The 16975-nt window shown below is 42.8% G+C and overlaps 1 protein-coding gene across 5 annotated transcripts in view; it reads left to right on the forward strand.

The window, feature by feature from the left end:
- The window catches only part of LOC122548353 (misshapen-like kinase 1), a 309681-nt gene that overhangs the window by 277710 nt on the left and 14996 nt on the right, over nt 1–16975 (forward strand). For all 5 annotated transcript variants that reach the window (XM_043686889.2, XM_043686890.2, XM_043686894.2 and 2 more), the window contains 5 exons: nt 973–1081; nt 4311–4478; nt 13733–13876; nt 14766–14900; nt 16319–16419. In XM_043686889.2, coding sequence (XP_043542824.2) covers nt 973–1081; nt 4311–4478; nt 13733–13876; nt 14766–14900; nt 16319–16419 — 657 coding nt within the window. The remainder of the gene's footprint in view (nt 1–972; nt 1082–4310; nt 4479–13732; nt 13877–14765; nt 14901–16318; nt 16420–16975) is intronic.

A 16975-nucleotide genomic window follows, 5' to 3' on the forward strand; every position in this document is an offset into this window, starting at 1 on the left:
TATCTTCTTGATCTCTCTGTCTGTACATTCTATGCATGTGTGCATCCCTTTACATTGCCTGACAAAGGAGCAGCACTCTGAAAACTTGTGATTTCAAATAACGATGTTGGACTGTAACCTGGTGTTGTGTGACTTTTGACTTTGTCCACCCCAGTCCAACACCGGCACCTCCATATCAGTCCTACCTACATGTATGCAGTGATAACCCTTCTGGATCAGCTTCCTTTATGGAGCCATGTTGTGTATAAACCATGCTTGTTTTATTAAGGAAGTAGTTCAGTCTCTGGAACATTCTAGGGTTGAGAATCCTCCAGTGAAGCTGGTAAGCATGTTGCTGTCCAAATCTAAGCCAGATGAGAAATTTCACCGAGGTCATATCTCTAGGCCTGATCTCTACCCTACACCCTTTGTACACAGCTTGGGAAATAAATTGCAAATTGCTACTTTAGGACATACTGCCACTTTTTGCACTGCTGTAGGACACAAATGGGTTGAACTTGTGTGCTCAAAATGCAAGAGATGATTTCAGAGCGCAGGATTGGCAGAGATTTTGAGGCAATGGTGTTAATTTGAGCATTTATCTTGTGCAGGAAGTTTCATGCCCACTCTAGTGTTAAAAATCCTCATCAAAGGAACAGAAGTTGACTATGTAAACCCTTTAGCCTAAGCTGAATAATTGAACTGAATCATCATTGACAGTGGGCTAATGCTCAATAGCAAACTTTTGATTTTATAGATTTTAGAACCATGTTTTAAACTTCCATTGTAATTCCTAGTGAAGTTTTCAAATATGTATAATTTCCAACGATCTTGTATTTTCTTGAAAACTGAGAAAAGCAGCTGAGTGGGACTCACTGGCAGTTGTTTTTAGTGAAGTCGCAGACAGGATGGTTGGAAGGATCACCTCTGTATTGTATATCATCCTGTGATCTATGTATCACTACAGCAACAGTGTGCAACTTGTCATTACAGTTTCAGTCAAGAGGCCTTGTGAAATCACCTGGCAAGTCATCGTTTACCACCTTTGTTGATCTTGGAATGTACCAGATGGACGCTGGTGGGGATACAATACAAATTGGTGGTGAGTATTGAGATATCCCTTGACTGGACTTCATTTGCTCTTTGCCTTGCTAGAAGAAAACTGAATTGTTGGGCTCAGGTTGCCATTTACGCATTTCCTACATGACGACAGTATTTGTATTTTGAAAGCTTTTATCCCTGTTTTCAAATTCAGTGAAGTGCTATGAGGTGTCCCACAGGAGGACTGTCAACTGAAACTTTGCATCCAAATCACCTCCAAAGTTATTAGGAGCAGATAGGTTTGGGGAGCAAGGAGAAAGTGAGAAGTGCTTTTGTCAGGAGGAAACTGTGGATCTTTTTATGGTTTAGCTATCTGAAAGCATCGCTAACATTTGGATGACAAAAGAATATTTGTTGTGTGGTTGTTCTGAAAACTGAGGTTGGAGGAGCACAGAGTTCTCGCTGGTTGGAGGTGGTATTGAGAAGTGTTGGCCTGCCAGAGGCCACAAAGCTTAGTGTGAGGCACCAGAGAGCTTCAAAGATTGTTGTGAAAATTTGAAAATCAAGGAGTAGCTGGATGTGTTATGAATGGAGGTTGCTAATGGTTTCCTGAATTCTGGCATCAATCAAGATTGTTTTAGAATATAGTTGGGATTTTTTTTTGTGGTTTTGAATAAAGATTTCCCCTGCAGGTTTATGAACTCCTGCCAGTATCAGAACAGGAAGAGAAAAGAAATTTCTCCTTTCAAATCTGGTACCTTCTCGGTCCCAAACCTCTTTCAGTGCACACATGGGATAGATCAGGAAGTTGAGCAGTTGGCTTAGTCCCTGTCAGGCCCACAGCAAAGACTCATCCATCAAGTAGTAAACCAGGAAAAAGTAGGCTTCAAAAAATGCCTGGGTCATGTTCATTGAGAGCTCCACCACCAGCAAGATCGTGCAAAAGGCACAAGTTCACTCTGTCATGACCCAATGCAAGGTGCATCTGGTAGCCTATTTGCAAACCATACGAGGCAGTTCCTAATCATGATTTGGACTTTTAAAAGAAAGCAATTACTAGTGTAATGAAGATGTGGGTGTACTGTACCTTCAAGAAATTTAAAAGCTAGCAGAACTACCTGACAGCGCCAAGTGTTCTGAACCAGATATACTGTAACCTTTTGATCCAGCAGCTAGTGTAGCTGGTTGCCTGGAGACAAAAACAAATTGAATTGGGCCAATCAGCTTAAATTATACCCCAAAAAATACAAACTCCAATCAAGTTTGAATTCAGTATATTGGCAAAAGTGGGCGGCACGGTGGCACAGTGGTTAGCACTGCTGCCTCACAGTGCCTGAGACCCGGGTTCAATTCCCGCCTCAGGCGACTGACTGTGTGGAGTTTGCACGTTCTCCCCGTGTCTGCGTGGGTTTCCTCCGGGTGCTCCGGTTTCCTCCCACAGTCCAAAGATGTGAAGGTCAGGTGAATTGGCCATGCTAAATTGCCCGTAGTGTTAGGTAAGGACTTGTTGGGCCGAAGGGCCTGTTTCCACACTAATGTAATCTAATTTAATCTAAAAAAAATCTAATCTAAAAGCCAATGACACACTGATGCTTTGGGGGTATAAGACAGGGAAACATTGAACAGTTGAAGGACAATTGCCAAAAGACCAACAGATTTAGGCTGCTAGTCAGAACTCTGAGAGGTACCTGTCTAGAGAAGGAGTTTGCACAGAGAAAAACATCCACACTGACCTGGAGAGCAACTCTACAGAGGAAGATATAAAAAGAAGATTCGACTGGTTTTTAAATTTGAATTTTCCAGTAAATCTTAATTGGGGGGTTTTATCGGGCTAGAATTATAGAGGGGAAAGTCAGAGGAAGGAATTGTAAATAGTTGTTAGTTAATTATTCTCTGTTATACTTTAAGAAAGAAAGTTGTTAATTTTTACTTTAAATAGTTCTTGGCCACTCGAATTTTCACAGGTTACTGCACGGGATAAACCTTTTCTGTGTTGCTTGTTTAAATTAAGCAGGAGGGTTTAGCCCGTGACGTGACATCAAGATGCTGCAATCTGTGAGCTACTCCTTTCTCCTTGCTCACGTAGGCTTCATCCCTCTTGCCCTATCCTAAGCTGACCATTAAATACCACATAATTGTTGGATTATTTTGCAATATGAATGTGGAAATACAGCAATCAAAATCTGCAATGCATTATTGAAAAGGATGCTGCAATTAACTGTACTTCAACTGAGTCCAGCACTTACTGTATATTAATTGGAGCTTATTAGAGTTTTGATTGTTTTATGAGTCAGAAAGCTTCTGATGTGGATTTTCTAAGTAATTCCGATCTTATTATCTAACCTAAACTAATGTTGAGCCAGTGCATGATGTGGTGATTTGCAGTCTAATTCATACCAGATTTAGTTGGAAGCCTGATCTCTAACGAGCTAGTCGTAGCTTAAAATCATGGAATATTATAGTTCGAAGAAATGAGTTTATAGTCAAGCTAGTATCGTTTTTTAATTGGGTGGGCTGTGGGACTTGTTGTCTTCGGTGCACGTAATAGGCATAATAGAGTTAGTAATAGGCATCACAAATCAAAGAATTCAATTGCCTTAGGCTTTAAGAAACTCTAGAAAGTGTTGCGTGTTAATAATCTTACTGCAGATTTATCCAAGGATGCTTTGAATCTGTAGAACCATCCCTCCTCCATCAATTCTTGATAGTAGGAAGCAGCCCTCAATAAGGGTTCCTGATTCTAACTGCCCATCCGTCAGACAGTGACCAGGTGCAGCCAGTCCCCACAACAGCTGTCTGGTTTCTACAGTGCCTCTTGCATTGAGTAGCTAAAAATGTAATTGACACTTGAGTCCTCAATTCTCTGTTGGACAATGTCAGTGCACAGTGGCTCAGTGGTTAGCACTGCACCAGGATCCCAGGTTCGATTCCAGCCTCTGGTGACTGTGCAAACTCCACACAGACATTCTCCCTGTGTCTGCGTGGGTTTCCTCCGGGTGCTCCGGTTTCCTCCCACACTCCAAAAATGTGCAGGTCAGGTGAATTGGCCATGCTAAATTGCCCATAGTGTTAGGTGCATTAGTCAGAGGGAAATGGGTCTGGGTGGGTAACTCTTTGGAGGGTCGGTGTGGAGTTGTTGGGCTGAAGGGCCTGGTTCCATACTGTAAGAAATCTAATCCTAAAAAAAACAAGCCAGCATGCCAAACAGTGCAAGGGTTTGGAGCAGATGCGGATTAGGTTAGTTGATTCTATAATTAAGTGTGATGGTTGATTGTCTCTTCCGCTTCTAGGTCTAAGCATCAGTGATGGAGGCGGATTAAACCAACTGAAGTATGAAGACAGGAAGTGCTCGGTGGTGAATGTCAATCCGGCCAACACACGACCGCACAGTGATACGCCCGAAATACGCAAATACAAGAAACGTTTTAATTCTGAAATACTTTGTGCTGCCTTGTGGGGTCAGTAGCTGAAATGTTTTTTAAAGTGCTTTTTGATGTTGTGGTGATTTCCACTTGAATGTGTTGGCCGCTTCATGAGTGAAAAATACTTGCTTCCATTGTTTCATGTAAATTTATTAATGACCAACGTACAAGATCCACTAATACGATAAGATCGCAAGCATCATGGAAGAGTTCACTCCAGAACAAGGAGATGCTGATTCAATGCAAGAAGTCAATTTGATGGCACAAAGATCCCTCCTTAAACATGGTGGTCAGCATACAAATGTCTCTTCAAATATAACAGTGGAACTGAATACTTTGGAAGTGCAACAAGATACTGTATCAGAGGGACTTGAGAGGAATTTGCATACAATCTTCAACACATAAGAACATTTCTTTCTGCTGTTTGTATTCTATAGGAACTTGCCTTCCACCCCATTAACACTGCCATACTCCCCCTTCCCCCACCACACAACCATCTCCCAACAAATGCTTCATCTCACAAATCAATAAGTCCAAATGGGTGAGAGACGAAGATTTGCTGAATCCTTTTATCCAGAAATACATTTTTGTGTCAGTTGTTGCAATTCAAGTCCCAGCAATGAGTATTACACATGGGGGTCAATTGAACTGTAGTTTTTACAGCTGGTAATAAAGAGAGTGGTTTGGAGGGCTTAATTACTTTCAAATTTAGCCTTTGAAAGATTGGGCTGCCTTCTAAAGTGTTCTTAACATTGTAGTGTGAACCTCTGGCAGATAGTAATGTGACTCCAGTCAGTCACACTTTCCATATCTCCTTGCTCCTGACTCCAAGATCTTAACTCAGTCGTTCAACAATGTATAATTTGTTTACACTCTGCAGCCTTCTACAAGTGTCACAGCTCCTGTCACCTGTGAGATCAGTCCAACAATTTGGTTCGTGCACACAATTGGCATGTTTCTAACAAACTGTTTAACTTGCTGTTTCCTCCAGCCCAATTCTCCCTGCCCCAAATTAAAATTGGCCACAATTGGTGATGTAGCAAGCCCAAAACACAATGGAACTGATTGTGTAGTTTTCCCTTTTTAATTTCAACTCGCAAGTGTTCATGTGTATGACAGAGTTTAACCGCCCTCAACCTGCATACTAAAATTATCATCCATTTGCTGAATTTTAGCTCAGGAAATCACCCAGCTTTTATCAAAGTTTTGATTAGATTCTCTACAGCCCAACAAGTCCACACCGACCCTCCGAAGAGTAACCCACCCAGGCCCATTCCCCTACATTCACCCCTGACGAATGCATCTAACACTACGAGCAATTTAGCATGGCCAGTTCACATGAACTACACATTTTTGGACTGTGGGAGGAAACCCATGCAGACACGGGGAGAGCGTGCAAACTCCACACACACAGTTGCCCGAGGTGAGAATTGAACCCAGGTCCCTGGTGCTGTGAGGCAGCAGTGCTAACCACTGAGCCACCATGCCGCCCTAAAGTTTTCTGGAGCTCTGTTCAGAACCAACATAAGACATGGGAGCAGAAGTAGACCATTCAGCCCATCGAACCTGAGTCACCATTTAATAATCTGTCTATCCCAGCCTTAAATATATTTAATGATAGAGCACCAAAGCCTCTGGTAGGCTGAAACCAGAACTTATGTGCCTATCTTCAAAGTGAGACACATTAATTACCCATCCTGCCTATATGTGCTTGCAGTACTCTCTATAAAAGAAATCCGTCAGCACCATTGCAAGGGATTGCTGTCCTTAAACTTAATTTGCCATACTTTGACAGATAATAGTCAGGAAACAGGGAAGATGCAGCAGCTCTTGGATATACTAGGCGAATGGGCAAAAAAGTTGGAGATGGAATACAATTTGGCAAAGAATGAAGTTATACATTTTGGTAGGAAGAATAGAGGCATAAATTATTTTCTAAACTGGGAAAGGATTCAGATATGTGAAGCGCAAAGGGATTTTGGGGGTCCGAGTTCAAGATTCTCTTAAAGTTAATATGCAAGTTCAGTACAGTTGTTAGGAAGACAAATGCAGTGTTAATATTCATTTCAAGAGGGCTAGAAAACAAGAATAGAGATGTACCGCTGACCTCTGGCCAGAGGACATTTGGAATATTGTGAGCAGTTTTGGGCCCCATATCTGAAGGAAATGTGTGTTGGCATTGGAGGGGGTTCACAGAAGATTTGCAGGAATGATCCCTGTGATGAAGGGCTTGTCACATGATGAGCAGTTGAAGACGCTGAATCTGTAGAATATACAACAGTACAGCACAGGAATGGGCCCTTCAGCCCACTATGTTGTGCCAAACATGCAGCCGAATTAAATTAATCCCTTCTGTCTGCCCTTGCTCCATAACCCTCCATTCCTTGCATATCCATATGCTTATCTAAAAGTCCCTTAAATACCCCTATAGTATCTGCCTCCACCATCACCCTGGCAGCATGTTCCAGACTCCTACCACTCTCTGTAAAGAAAAAACTTGCCTTTCACATCTCCTTTAAACTTTCTCCCTTTCACCTTAAATGCATGCCCCCTAGTATTAGACATTTCAACTCGAGAAAAAAATTCTGACAGTCAACCCCATCGATCCATCTGATAATTTTAGAAACTTCTATCAATTTAAGGGACATAAATTTAAGGTGAAGGGTGGAAGGTATAGGGGAGATGTCAGGGGTGGGTTCTTTACCCAGAGAGTGGTGGGAGCATGGAATGCGCTGCCTGTGGGAGTGGCAGAGTCAGAATCATTGGTGACCTTTAAGTGGCAATTGGATAGGTACATGGATAGGTGCTCAAGCTAGGACAAATGTTTGGCACAGCATCGTGGGCCGAAGGGCCTGTTCTGTGCTGTATTGTTCTATGTTCTAAGTCTCCCGTTGGCCTCCGCCATTCTAGAGAAAACAACCAGAGTTTTTCTAGCCACACCTGATAGCTCATCCCCTATAATCCAGGCAGCATCCTGGTAAACCTCTTGCACCTTCTCCAAAGCCTCCACACCCTTCCTGTAATGTGGTGACCAGAATTGAAAGCAATACCCCAAGTGTGACCTAACCAGTCTTCTAGAGCTGCAACATGACATCCTGACTCTTGCACTCAATTTTATGATCAATAAAAGCAAGCATACCATATTCCTTCTTTACTACCCTCTTTATTTGTGTGGCCACTTTCAGAGAGCTATGGACTTGAACCCCAAGATCCCTCTGTATATCAGTTTTGTTCAGAGACCTGCCATTAACTGTATACTTTTCCTTAACGTATGATCTCCTAAAATGCAGCACCTCATGCTTAGCTAGATTAAACTTCATCCGCCATTTCTCCACCCACTTCTGCAACTGATCTATATTCCATTCTGTTCTTAAAACAATCTTCTACACTATTCACAACTCTGCCGATCTTTGTGTCATCTGTAAACTCATCTACATTTTCACTCAAGTAATTTATGTATATCACATTAAGTAGAGGTCCCAGTATAAATCCCTGTGGAACACCACAAATAGTGGTTCTCCAACCACACAAATATCCTTCCACTTGGAGATAGTGTTCACTGCAGAAACAGGAAAGACATTCTAGCTCTCCATTTTATCAAAACACCCTTCCTCAACTGCCCTCTACCTTCTATGGGCAATCCAGTTCAAAATCCAAGTGGCCCAGTCACAGTAGTTCCCATGCATCTTCATCTTCCGGATGAGCTGGCCATGAGGGACTTTGTCAAAAACCTTATGAAAATCCATGCAGACAATCTCTACTGCTATGCGCTCATCGGTCACCTTCAGCACCTCCTCGGAACAATGAATCACATTAGCGATTTTTGAGAAGATTTGTAATTCAGGTTGATGATAAGTCTCTAAGTTAGCTTGCTGAGCTCGAAGGTTTGTTTTCAGATATTTCTTCACCATACTAGATAACATCAGCAAGAGTCTCTGTGAAGCGCTGGTGGTATGTCCCGCCTCTCTGTTTATAGGTCTTGGTTTCTTAAGGTGGGTGATGTCATTTCCGGTTTTTTTTCCCCAGGGAATGTAGATAGGGTCTAAATTGATGTGTTTATTGATACAGTTCTGCTTCGAATGCCGTGCCTCTAAGATTTCTCATGTGTGTCTTTGTTTCACCTGTCCTAGGATGTGTGTGTGTTGTCCCAGTCAAAGTGATGTCCTTCTTTGTATGTATAGAAACTAGTGAGAGTGGGTCATGTCTTTTGGTGGCCAGTTGGTGTTCATGTATCCTGGTGGCAAGTTTCCTGCTGGCTTGTCCAATGTGTTTTTTTTTTTTACAGTTTTTGCATTGCATTTTGTATCTAATGCATCCTTTAGGTTCGTTCATCACTGTTTGTGTGTTAGTAGGTTTGTGGGCTACCATGATGCCAGGGGTTTGAGTAGTCTGGAAGTAATTTCTGAAATGTCTTTGATGTAAGGTAGTGTGGCTACAGTTTTTGGTTGCATTGTGTCTGCTTGTTTGAGTTTTTTTCTGAGGAATCAGCGTTTTGCATTTATTGGGTACCTGTTTTTCTTGAGAACATTGTATAGATATTTTTCTTCTACTTTTTGTAGTTCTTGTGTGCTGCAATGTGATGTAGCTCATTGAAATAATGTCTTGATGCAGCTCAGTTTGTAGGTGTTGGGATAATTGCTTCTCAGGTTAAGTATTTGGTCCATGTGTGTTGTTTTTCTGTAGGCGCTGGTTTGAAGCTCTCTGTTAACTGTATGTTCAACTGTCATGTCTAGGAATGGGAGTATGTTGTTGTTCTCCTCCTCTTGTGAATTTCGTGCCTATCAGGATCTTGTTGATGATGTATGTTCCTTCTAATTTGTTCTGTTTTGTGATGACAAAGGTGTCATCTACGTAGCAGACCCAAAGTTTGGGTTGGATAGATGGGAGAGCAGCTTGTTCAAGTCTCTGCATTACTGCTTCTGCTATGAGCCCTGATATTGGGGATCCCATAGGTGTTCCGTTGACTTGTTTGGAGGTTTTGTTATTGAAAGTGAAGTTGGTGGTGAAACACAGGTCCACTAGCTTGAGGAGGATGTCTTTGCGGATGAAGTTGGTGCTGTCTGGTGTTTGTGGTCCTGGTTTTCCTAGTAGTGATGCCAGTGTTTCTTTGGCCAGGCCAATGTTAATTGATGTGAAAAGGGCTGTAACGTCAAAGGAGACCGTTATTTCGTCCTCTTCTGTCTTGGTGTCTTTGGTGTTCAGGAATTCTTGGGTTGAGTGAATGGAGTGGCGTGAGACTTCAATTAGGTGATTTGGTTTTCAGTGGAGTTGGAAAAGCGCAGCAGGTCAGGCAGCATCCAGGGAACAGGAGAATTGACGTTTCGGGCATAAGCCCTTCTTCAGGAATGAGGAAAGTTTGTCCAGCAGGCTAAGATAAAAGGTAGGGAGGAGGGACTTGGGGGAGGGGCGTCGGAAATGTGATAGGTGGACTCCCTGAAATCTTTGTAGAGGGAGGAAGAGAGCTTCTTCAAGGAAGGCATCCTTGTAAGAGGATTCGCAGTAGGTTGAAATCTTTGAGGAGAAAGTGAGGTCTGCAGATGCTGGAGATCAGAGCTGAAAATGTGTTGCTGGAAAAGCGCAGCAGGTCAGGCAGCATCCAGGGAACAGGAGAATCGACGTTTCGGGCATAAGCTCTTCTTCAGGAATGAGGAAAGTTTGTCCAGCAGGCTAAGATAAAAGGTAGGGACAGTGAGTCCACCTATCACATTTCCGACGCCCCTCCCCCAAGTCCCTCCTCCCTACCTTTTATCTTAGCCTGCTGGACAAACTTTCCTCATTCCTGAAGAAGGGCTTATGCCCGAAACGTCGATTCTCCTGTTCCCTGGATGCTGCCTGACCTGCTGCGCTTTTCCAGCAACACATTTTCAGCTCTGATCTCCAGCATCTGCAGACCTCACTTTCTCCTCAAAGATTTCAGTGGAGTTCCTTGGCTAGTCTATATGTTGGTGTACCAGGTAGGGAGACTATGGGGCTGAGGAAAGCCCCTAGTTGGTGTATTTGGTAATCCATGGAAGCGTGGTGTGTTGGATCCATCTGGTTTCATGTTTTGGAAGTCTGTCCAGTTTAATTCTCCTGATTTTTATGAAAGTGCTGTTTAAAAAGGCTGAGATTCTGTTTAATAGCTGTGGGGTTGGGTCTATCGCCACCTGCTGGTTAATGTCAGTAATCTACTGAATTCCTTGCCCAGGGAAGAACACACCTCTGGAGCAGGTGGAGCTTGAACACAGGCCTTCAGGTTCAACGATAGGGATGCTACCACTGCGCCACATGAGGGCCAATCTTATGGTTTTCCAACAAGGCTTGCTGATGTGTTGCTGGTGTAGTCATGTTCTGCAAGTTGCTTAACATACTTGGGCATTTGTTACTTGGTACATTTTGCTCAGGTGATTAATGTCCCTTTTCTATTGGTCTGAACACCACGTGTAATTAACTGGAGTGCATTCAATGTCTCGAGGTGCTGCTGTAGATTTGATGCAAGCATGGGAATTGAGCAAGATATTGGAGGAAAAACAGCTTGATAACTGTTCAATAGCAAGCTCTGTTCACTGTTACAGCCATGCCATTTTACATTTCCTTGATCCTCGCCAGACTGTACACATCCATTTTCATCAAGTCACACTAGCTGCTTGTCATTTTGTCGGAGGGCAAAAGTCCTCGAAATCTAATGAAATTGTGTTTGCTAAAATCTGAATGGTGCAACACTTCTGGCTTCAAAAAGACAACTTTTGGGTCCAGGCACTCTTTTAGAAATGGAGGGATGGGTAATACAAAGAATCTGCCCAGACCATGGGCGTTCTTGAGGGATTGTCCACTGAGTCTATATGGTTAGAACATTGTACTAAATGTCCCCCAATAAATAGTAGGAGATTGAGGAACAAATATGTAAGGAGATCGCAGATAGATGCAAGAATAATGAAGTTGTAATAGGGCATTGTAACTTTCCAAACATCAACTGGGACTGCCAAAGTGCTAAGGGCTTGGAGAGAAATTTAAGTGTCTTCAGGAAGAATCTCTCAACTACAGTATGTAAAGGGCCCTACTAGAAAGGGACAAAACTTGATCACTTCTTGGGAAATCAGCTCGGGCAAGTGATGGAAACGTTAGTAGGGGAGCATATTGGGACCAGTGACCATTTCCATTAGTGTTAAAATAATTATAGAAAATGTAGCTCTGGGCCATGAGTTAAAGTTCTAAACTGGGGCCAGGCCAATTTTGATAGTCTTAGACAAGAATGTACAAAAGTTGATTGGGGAAGACTGTTTGGAGGCAAAGGGAGGCTTTCAGAAGTGAGTTAATGAGGGTTCAGGTCCAGCATGTCCTTGTTAAAGTCGAAAAGTGTGTTGCTGGAAAAGTATGGCAAGTTAGGTAACATCCGAGGAGCAGGAGAGTCGACAGATATCCTTTTCCACAGTAAATACTGATGCAAAATACTCATTTAGTATCTCCCCCATTTGTTGTGGCTCCACACAAAGGCCGCCTTGCTGATCTTTGAGGGGCCCTATTCTCTCCCTAGTTACCCTTTTGTCCTTAATGTATTTGTAAAAACCCTTTGGATTCTCCTTAATTCTATTTGCCAAAGCTATCTCATGTTCCCTTTTTGCCCTCCTGATTTCCCTCTTAAGTATACTCCTACTTGCTTTATACTCTTCTGAGGATCCACTCGATCTATCCTGTCTATACCTGACATATGCTTCCTTCTTTTTCTTAACCAAACCCTCAATTTCTTTAGTCATCCAGCATTCCCTATACCTACCAGCCTTTCCTTTCATCCTAACAGGAATATACTTTCTCTGGATTCTAGTTATCTCATTTCTGAAGGCTTCTCATTTTCCAGCCGTCCTTTTACCTGCGAATATCTGCCCCCAATCAACTTTTGAAAGTTCTTGCCTAATACTGTCAAAATTGGCCTTTCTCCAATTCAGAATTCAACTTTTCGATCTGGTCTATCCTTTTCCATCATTATTTTAAATCTAATAGAATTATGGTCGCTGTCCCCAAAGTGTTCCCCCATTGACATCTCAGTCACCTGCCCTGCCTTATTTCCCAAGAGTAAGTCAAGTTTTGCACCTTCTCTAGTAGGTACATCCACATACTGAATCAGAAAATTGTCTTGTACACACTTAACAAATTCATCTCCATCTAAATCCTTAACACTATGGCAATCCTAGTCGATGTTTGGAAAGTTAAAATCTCCTACCATAACTACCCTATTATTCTTACTGATAGCTGAGATCTCCTTACAAGTTTGTTTCTCAATTTCCGTCTGACTGTTAGGGGGTCTATAATACAATCCCAATAAGGTGATCATCCCTTTCTTATTTTTCAGTTCCACCCAAATAACTTCCCTGGATGTATTTCCAGGAATATCCTCCCTCAACACAGCTGTAATGCTATCCCTTATCAATCCCCCCCCCCCCCCTGCTCTCTAGCCTCCCTTTCTATCCTTCCTGTAGCATTTGTATCCTGGAACATTAAGCTGCCAGTCCTGCCCATCCCTGAGCCATGTTTCCGTAATTGCTATGATATCCCAGTCTCATGTTCCTAACCACGCCCTGAGTTCATCTGCCTTCCCTGTTTGGCCTCTTGCATTGAAATAAATGCAGTTTAATTTATTAGTCCTACCTTGTCCGTGCCTGCCCTGACTGTTTGACTCGCTTCTGTTCTCAACTGTACCAGACTCAGTTTGACCTCTTTCCTCACTATCTCCCTGGGTCCTACTCCCCCACCTTACTAGTTGAAATCCTCCCGAGCAGCTCTAGCAAATCTCCCTGCCAGTATATTAATCCCCTTCCTACTTTGGTGCAATTTGTCCTTCTTGTACAGGTCACTTCTATCCCAAAAGAGATTCCGATGATCCAAAAATGTGAATCCTTCTCCTATACACCAGCTCCTCAGCCATGCATTCAAACACTCTATTCTCCTATTCCTGTCCTCACTAGCTTGTAGCACTGGGAGTAATCCAGATATTACTGCTCTTGAGGGCCTCCTTCTTAAATTCCTGCCTAACTCTGTAATCTCCTTTCAGAATCTCAACCTTTTCGCTTCCTATGTCATCGGTTCCAATGTAGACAATGATCTCTTGCTGGCCCCTCTCCCTCGTGAGAACATTCTGCACCCTGTCTGAGACATCCTTGACCCTGACGCCAGGGAAGCAACATACCATTCTTATTTTTCACTGCTGGTCACCGAATTCCTCCTCAGATTTGTGACCAATCAGTACTGTGTTAGCAAAGCTTTGTTGTTCTGGTTTTCCTGTGTCTTGTTCATTGTGCATTCTATGATTGCTGAAGGTGTGAATCTGCTGGTGGGCACAGAGAATGGGCTGATGCTACTTGATCGGAGTGGCCAGGGTAAAGTCTACAGCCTCATCAGTCGTCGACGCTTCCAGCAGATGGATGTCTTAGAAGGGCTGAACCTCCTCATCACTATATCAGGTGCATAACATTCAGATTGAGTTATTAGAAAGCGCTAGCACACAGCAGGAGCATGCAATGAGAGAGCTTTCAATGTAAAATGGAGACGGGACCTCCAAAATACAGTGAAATCTGAGTGCTGAGGAGTGTTAGTTTATCTTTATCCTTACTTGTATGATGTTCACGCACAGCCCTTCTAACAAACTCTGGGCAGAAATGTTATCCAATTGCCCCTGTTTTCCCAATGTTATCCTGACCCCTGGAATCAGGTGCAGCACCATGAACTGTTTAGATAAAGTTAGGAGCTTATGTTCCCATGACAAGCTACACCTTGATTGTGTGGGCTGCCTAGTGTATTGCTTCTAGCTAGTGAAGTTCTGGAACAATAAGGTACTCTGAACTGAAGAATTCCCCTTCCTTTAAAGGAATTCAGTTCATAAGATTAATAAGTATGGAACTAAAAGTTAGTCTGCTGGTGATCATGAAGCCGTGGTTAAAAACCTGTGATTTGCTAATTTCCTTTTAAAGGAAGGAAATATTCTGCTTTTCCGCAATGTGGTCTACACTTGACTGCAGAATCACGACAATGCGATTGACTCTTAACTGAAATAGCAGAGCAAGCCACTCCATTCCAGCACAATCAAGCACGAGTGATGGTTTTGTCAGTGAGCCCACTCTCCCTGAAATAATGGAAGCAGTATAGCCTTCCTAAAGAAGTAAAGGTGAAAAAGACCTCCCAGCAGATCCTTGTTTCCACTCCCCCCCCCCCCCCCCCCCCCCCAAAATAGGAAAAAAGGAAGAATGGCTTTTCATTGCCATGAAAAGAAATTGGTCATGTCCAGTTGTTGAAGTTGCTGAATTCTGTTTCAATGATCCTATCTGTCTCTTTGCCCCCCCCGCCCCACCTCAGGTAAACGGAATAAACTGCGTGTGTATTACTTGTCCTGGCTGCGGAATAAGATTTTACATAATGATCCAGAGGTGGAGAAGAAGCAGGGCTGGACCACAGTGGGAGATATGGAGGGCTGTGTGCACTACAAAGTGGGTGAGTACAGAGCTAAGCATCAGTGAGGTGCAAGACGCATGTTGGACTTACAGTCAGATGCAGCAAGGGAGTTTGAGCCAGCAAACGTAGCCCTGTCAGTTGGACAGTCTGAAAGGGAATGTTGATACTTATACAACAAAGGTTTCTCCTAAAAAGAGCTTGGTTCAAAGGGCAGTTGATAGTTCTCCCCTTACATTGAAAAATCTGTATTTGCAATAACCCACATTTGTGGTTAGAAATGGAGAGTCCCTGTTGACCGCACTGATTATTAGTTTGAAGCTTTGGATAAGGCGTTGATAGAAATGAGTGAAAAACCAGCAATCTACGAGACTTCAGTTGATACCAAGGATTTTAATCAACTGCAGTCATGGGTCCAAATGCATTGACTTTCAAAACACATATGAATCTGGTTGGAGAGCATCAAATGTAGACAAGGGGTGACTGTGATCGGTTAAATGGTCATCCCTTATGCTGTAAAGATTAGAGACATTTTGACCCAACACGCTGTGAGGGAATCCCCCACAATTGGGTGCCACATATTGAGCTTTATACAGAATAGTAACAGGCCGTGTCTATGTTGACCAACAAATGCCAAACTACATTGATCCCACTTAACTGCACTTGATCCATAGCCTGCTATTTCCTGGCATTTTAAGGAAATGCTTCTTAAATGCTGAGTGTCTCTGCCTTGACCACCCTCTCGGGTAGCATCATATTTCTACCCCCTCAGGGTGAAAATAAATCCTGTTAAATGTTTACTTTCACCTTACACCCACAAGTGCACAGTTTCGAGCAGGATAGCAATGGAGAGAAATCATGGCTATTTTTATCTTTGCCTTCACTTTTAGTATCAAGGGAGACACATTAGCTGCTCCTCTTTAACCATGGCCGATTACAGTGATCCTGCTGTAGCCAAGCTGCTATGTAGATTACACTTATCACGATTTGCCTCTGTTTCAGCTGCTCAGTGGTTTGCTGTGGATGCTGGAAATCAAAATCGAAACAAAAGGTGCTGGGAATATTCACCAGGCCAGGCTGCATCAGTGGAGAGAAAAACAGGATGTTTGCTTTCAGCCATTGACCTTTCATCATAGTCTTTCACTGTCAGCTCTGCAAACTGAAAGGTTGTTCTGCTTTTCCCACCACTGGTTTTTATACCTCAATGCATTAACCCATTGAGCTGTGTAAGGTCATGAAATATTGTTGCATTATTTTAACATATTGTAAAAGCTGTGCTGTGATTGAGTGGAGTAGTCTGAGTTCATCTCATTTCCTTCCTACCTCTCAAGGGATGGACAAACTCAAAAGGACTGGGCTGCTGCAGTATGCTGGCTACATCATCCCTAGCCACGGGATCAGGTTTATCATCTGTGAACTGCATAGGAGAAATAACCTTTCCATTGCTATTTACTCTACAGTGAAGTACGAGAGGATCAAGTTCCTGGTTATTGCGCTGAAGAACTCAGTTGAGGTCTATGCCTGGGCTCCGAAGCCTTACCATAAGTTCATGGCTTTCAAGGTCAGGTTTCATTTCATAGCTCTTCATAATAGCCTTCACCCCAGTAGTCAATGAAAGACAAAGTTTGTTAATATTTCAGTTAGAAAGCGTGTTTGATTGGCAAAAATAGTACGGCAGGGCCAGAGATGAGAATCATTTCAGTTGGAGCTTACAAACAGTAGGAGATATTTCAGTACTTGGAGAATTTTAAAAGCGGCTAATTCAGAAGGGGATGTAAGAGCAGACTTGCAACAAAGAAATGACAGAGTTGTATGAACTATGATAACAAGATCCTGTCGTGTAGTGATAATGGAGCCCTGCAAGGTGGCGCCACTGGGGGGCGCTCACGTGGTGTGCTTATAACTGGGAACAGCATTGTCGGAAGAATGATTCTCAACAATTCAGGTGAAATAGTCCAATTATAAATTTGATGGTGAAAAGAAAGGTCTGAGGATGTTAGTACTCACATGTCTGAAGGTGCAGGTCAGGTTAATTGAGCAATTGATAATCATAATCATTTCTGAGCTTTGTATGTTAAGGCACAATACCAAAGCCAGGCAGTTAGGCTAAACTTGGA

The sequence above is a fragment of the Chiloscyllium plagiosum genome, unplaced genomic scaffold, assembly GCF_037043375.1.
Source record: "Chiloscyllium plagiosum isolate Xiang-an unplaced genomic scaffold, Cpla_swu_hap1 HiC_scaffold_44, whole genome shotgun sequence".
In the NCBI taxonomy this organism is placed as follows: domain Eukaryota; kingdom Metazoa; phylum Chordata; class Chondrichthyes; order Orectolobiformes; family Hemiscylliidae; genus Chiloscyllium; species Chiloscyllium plagiosum.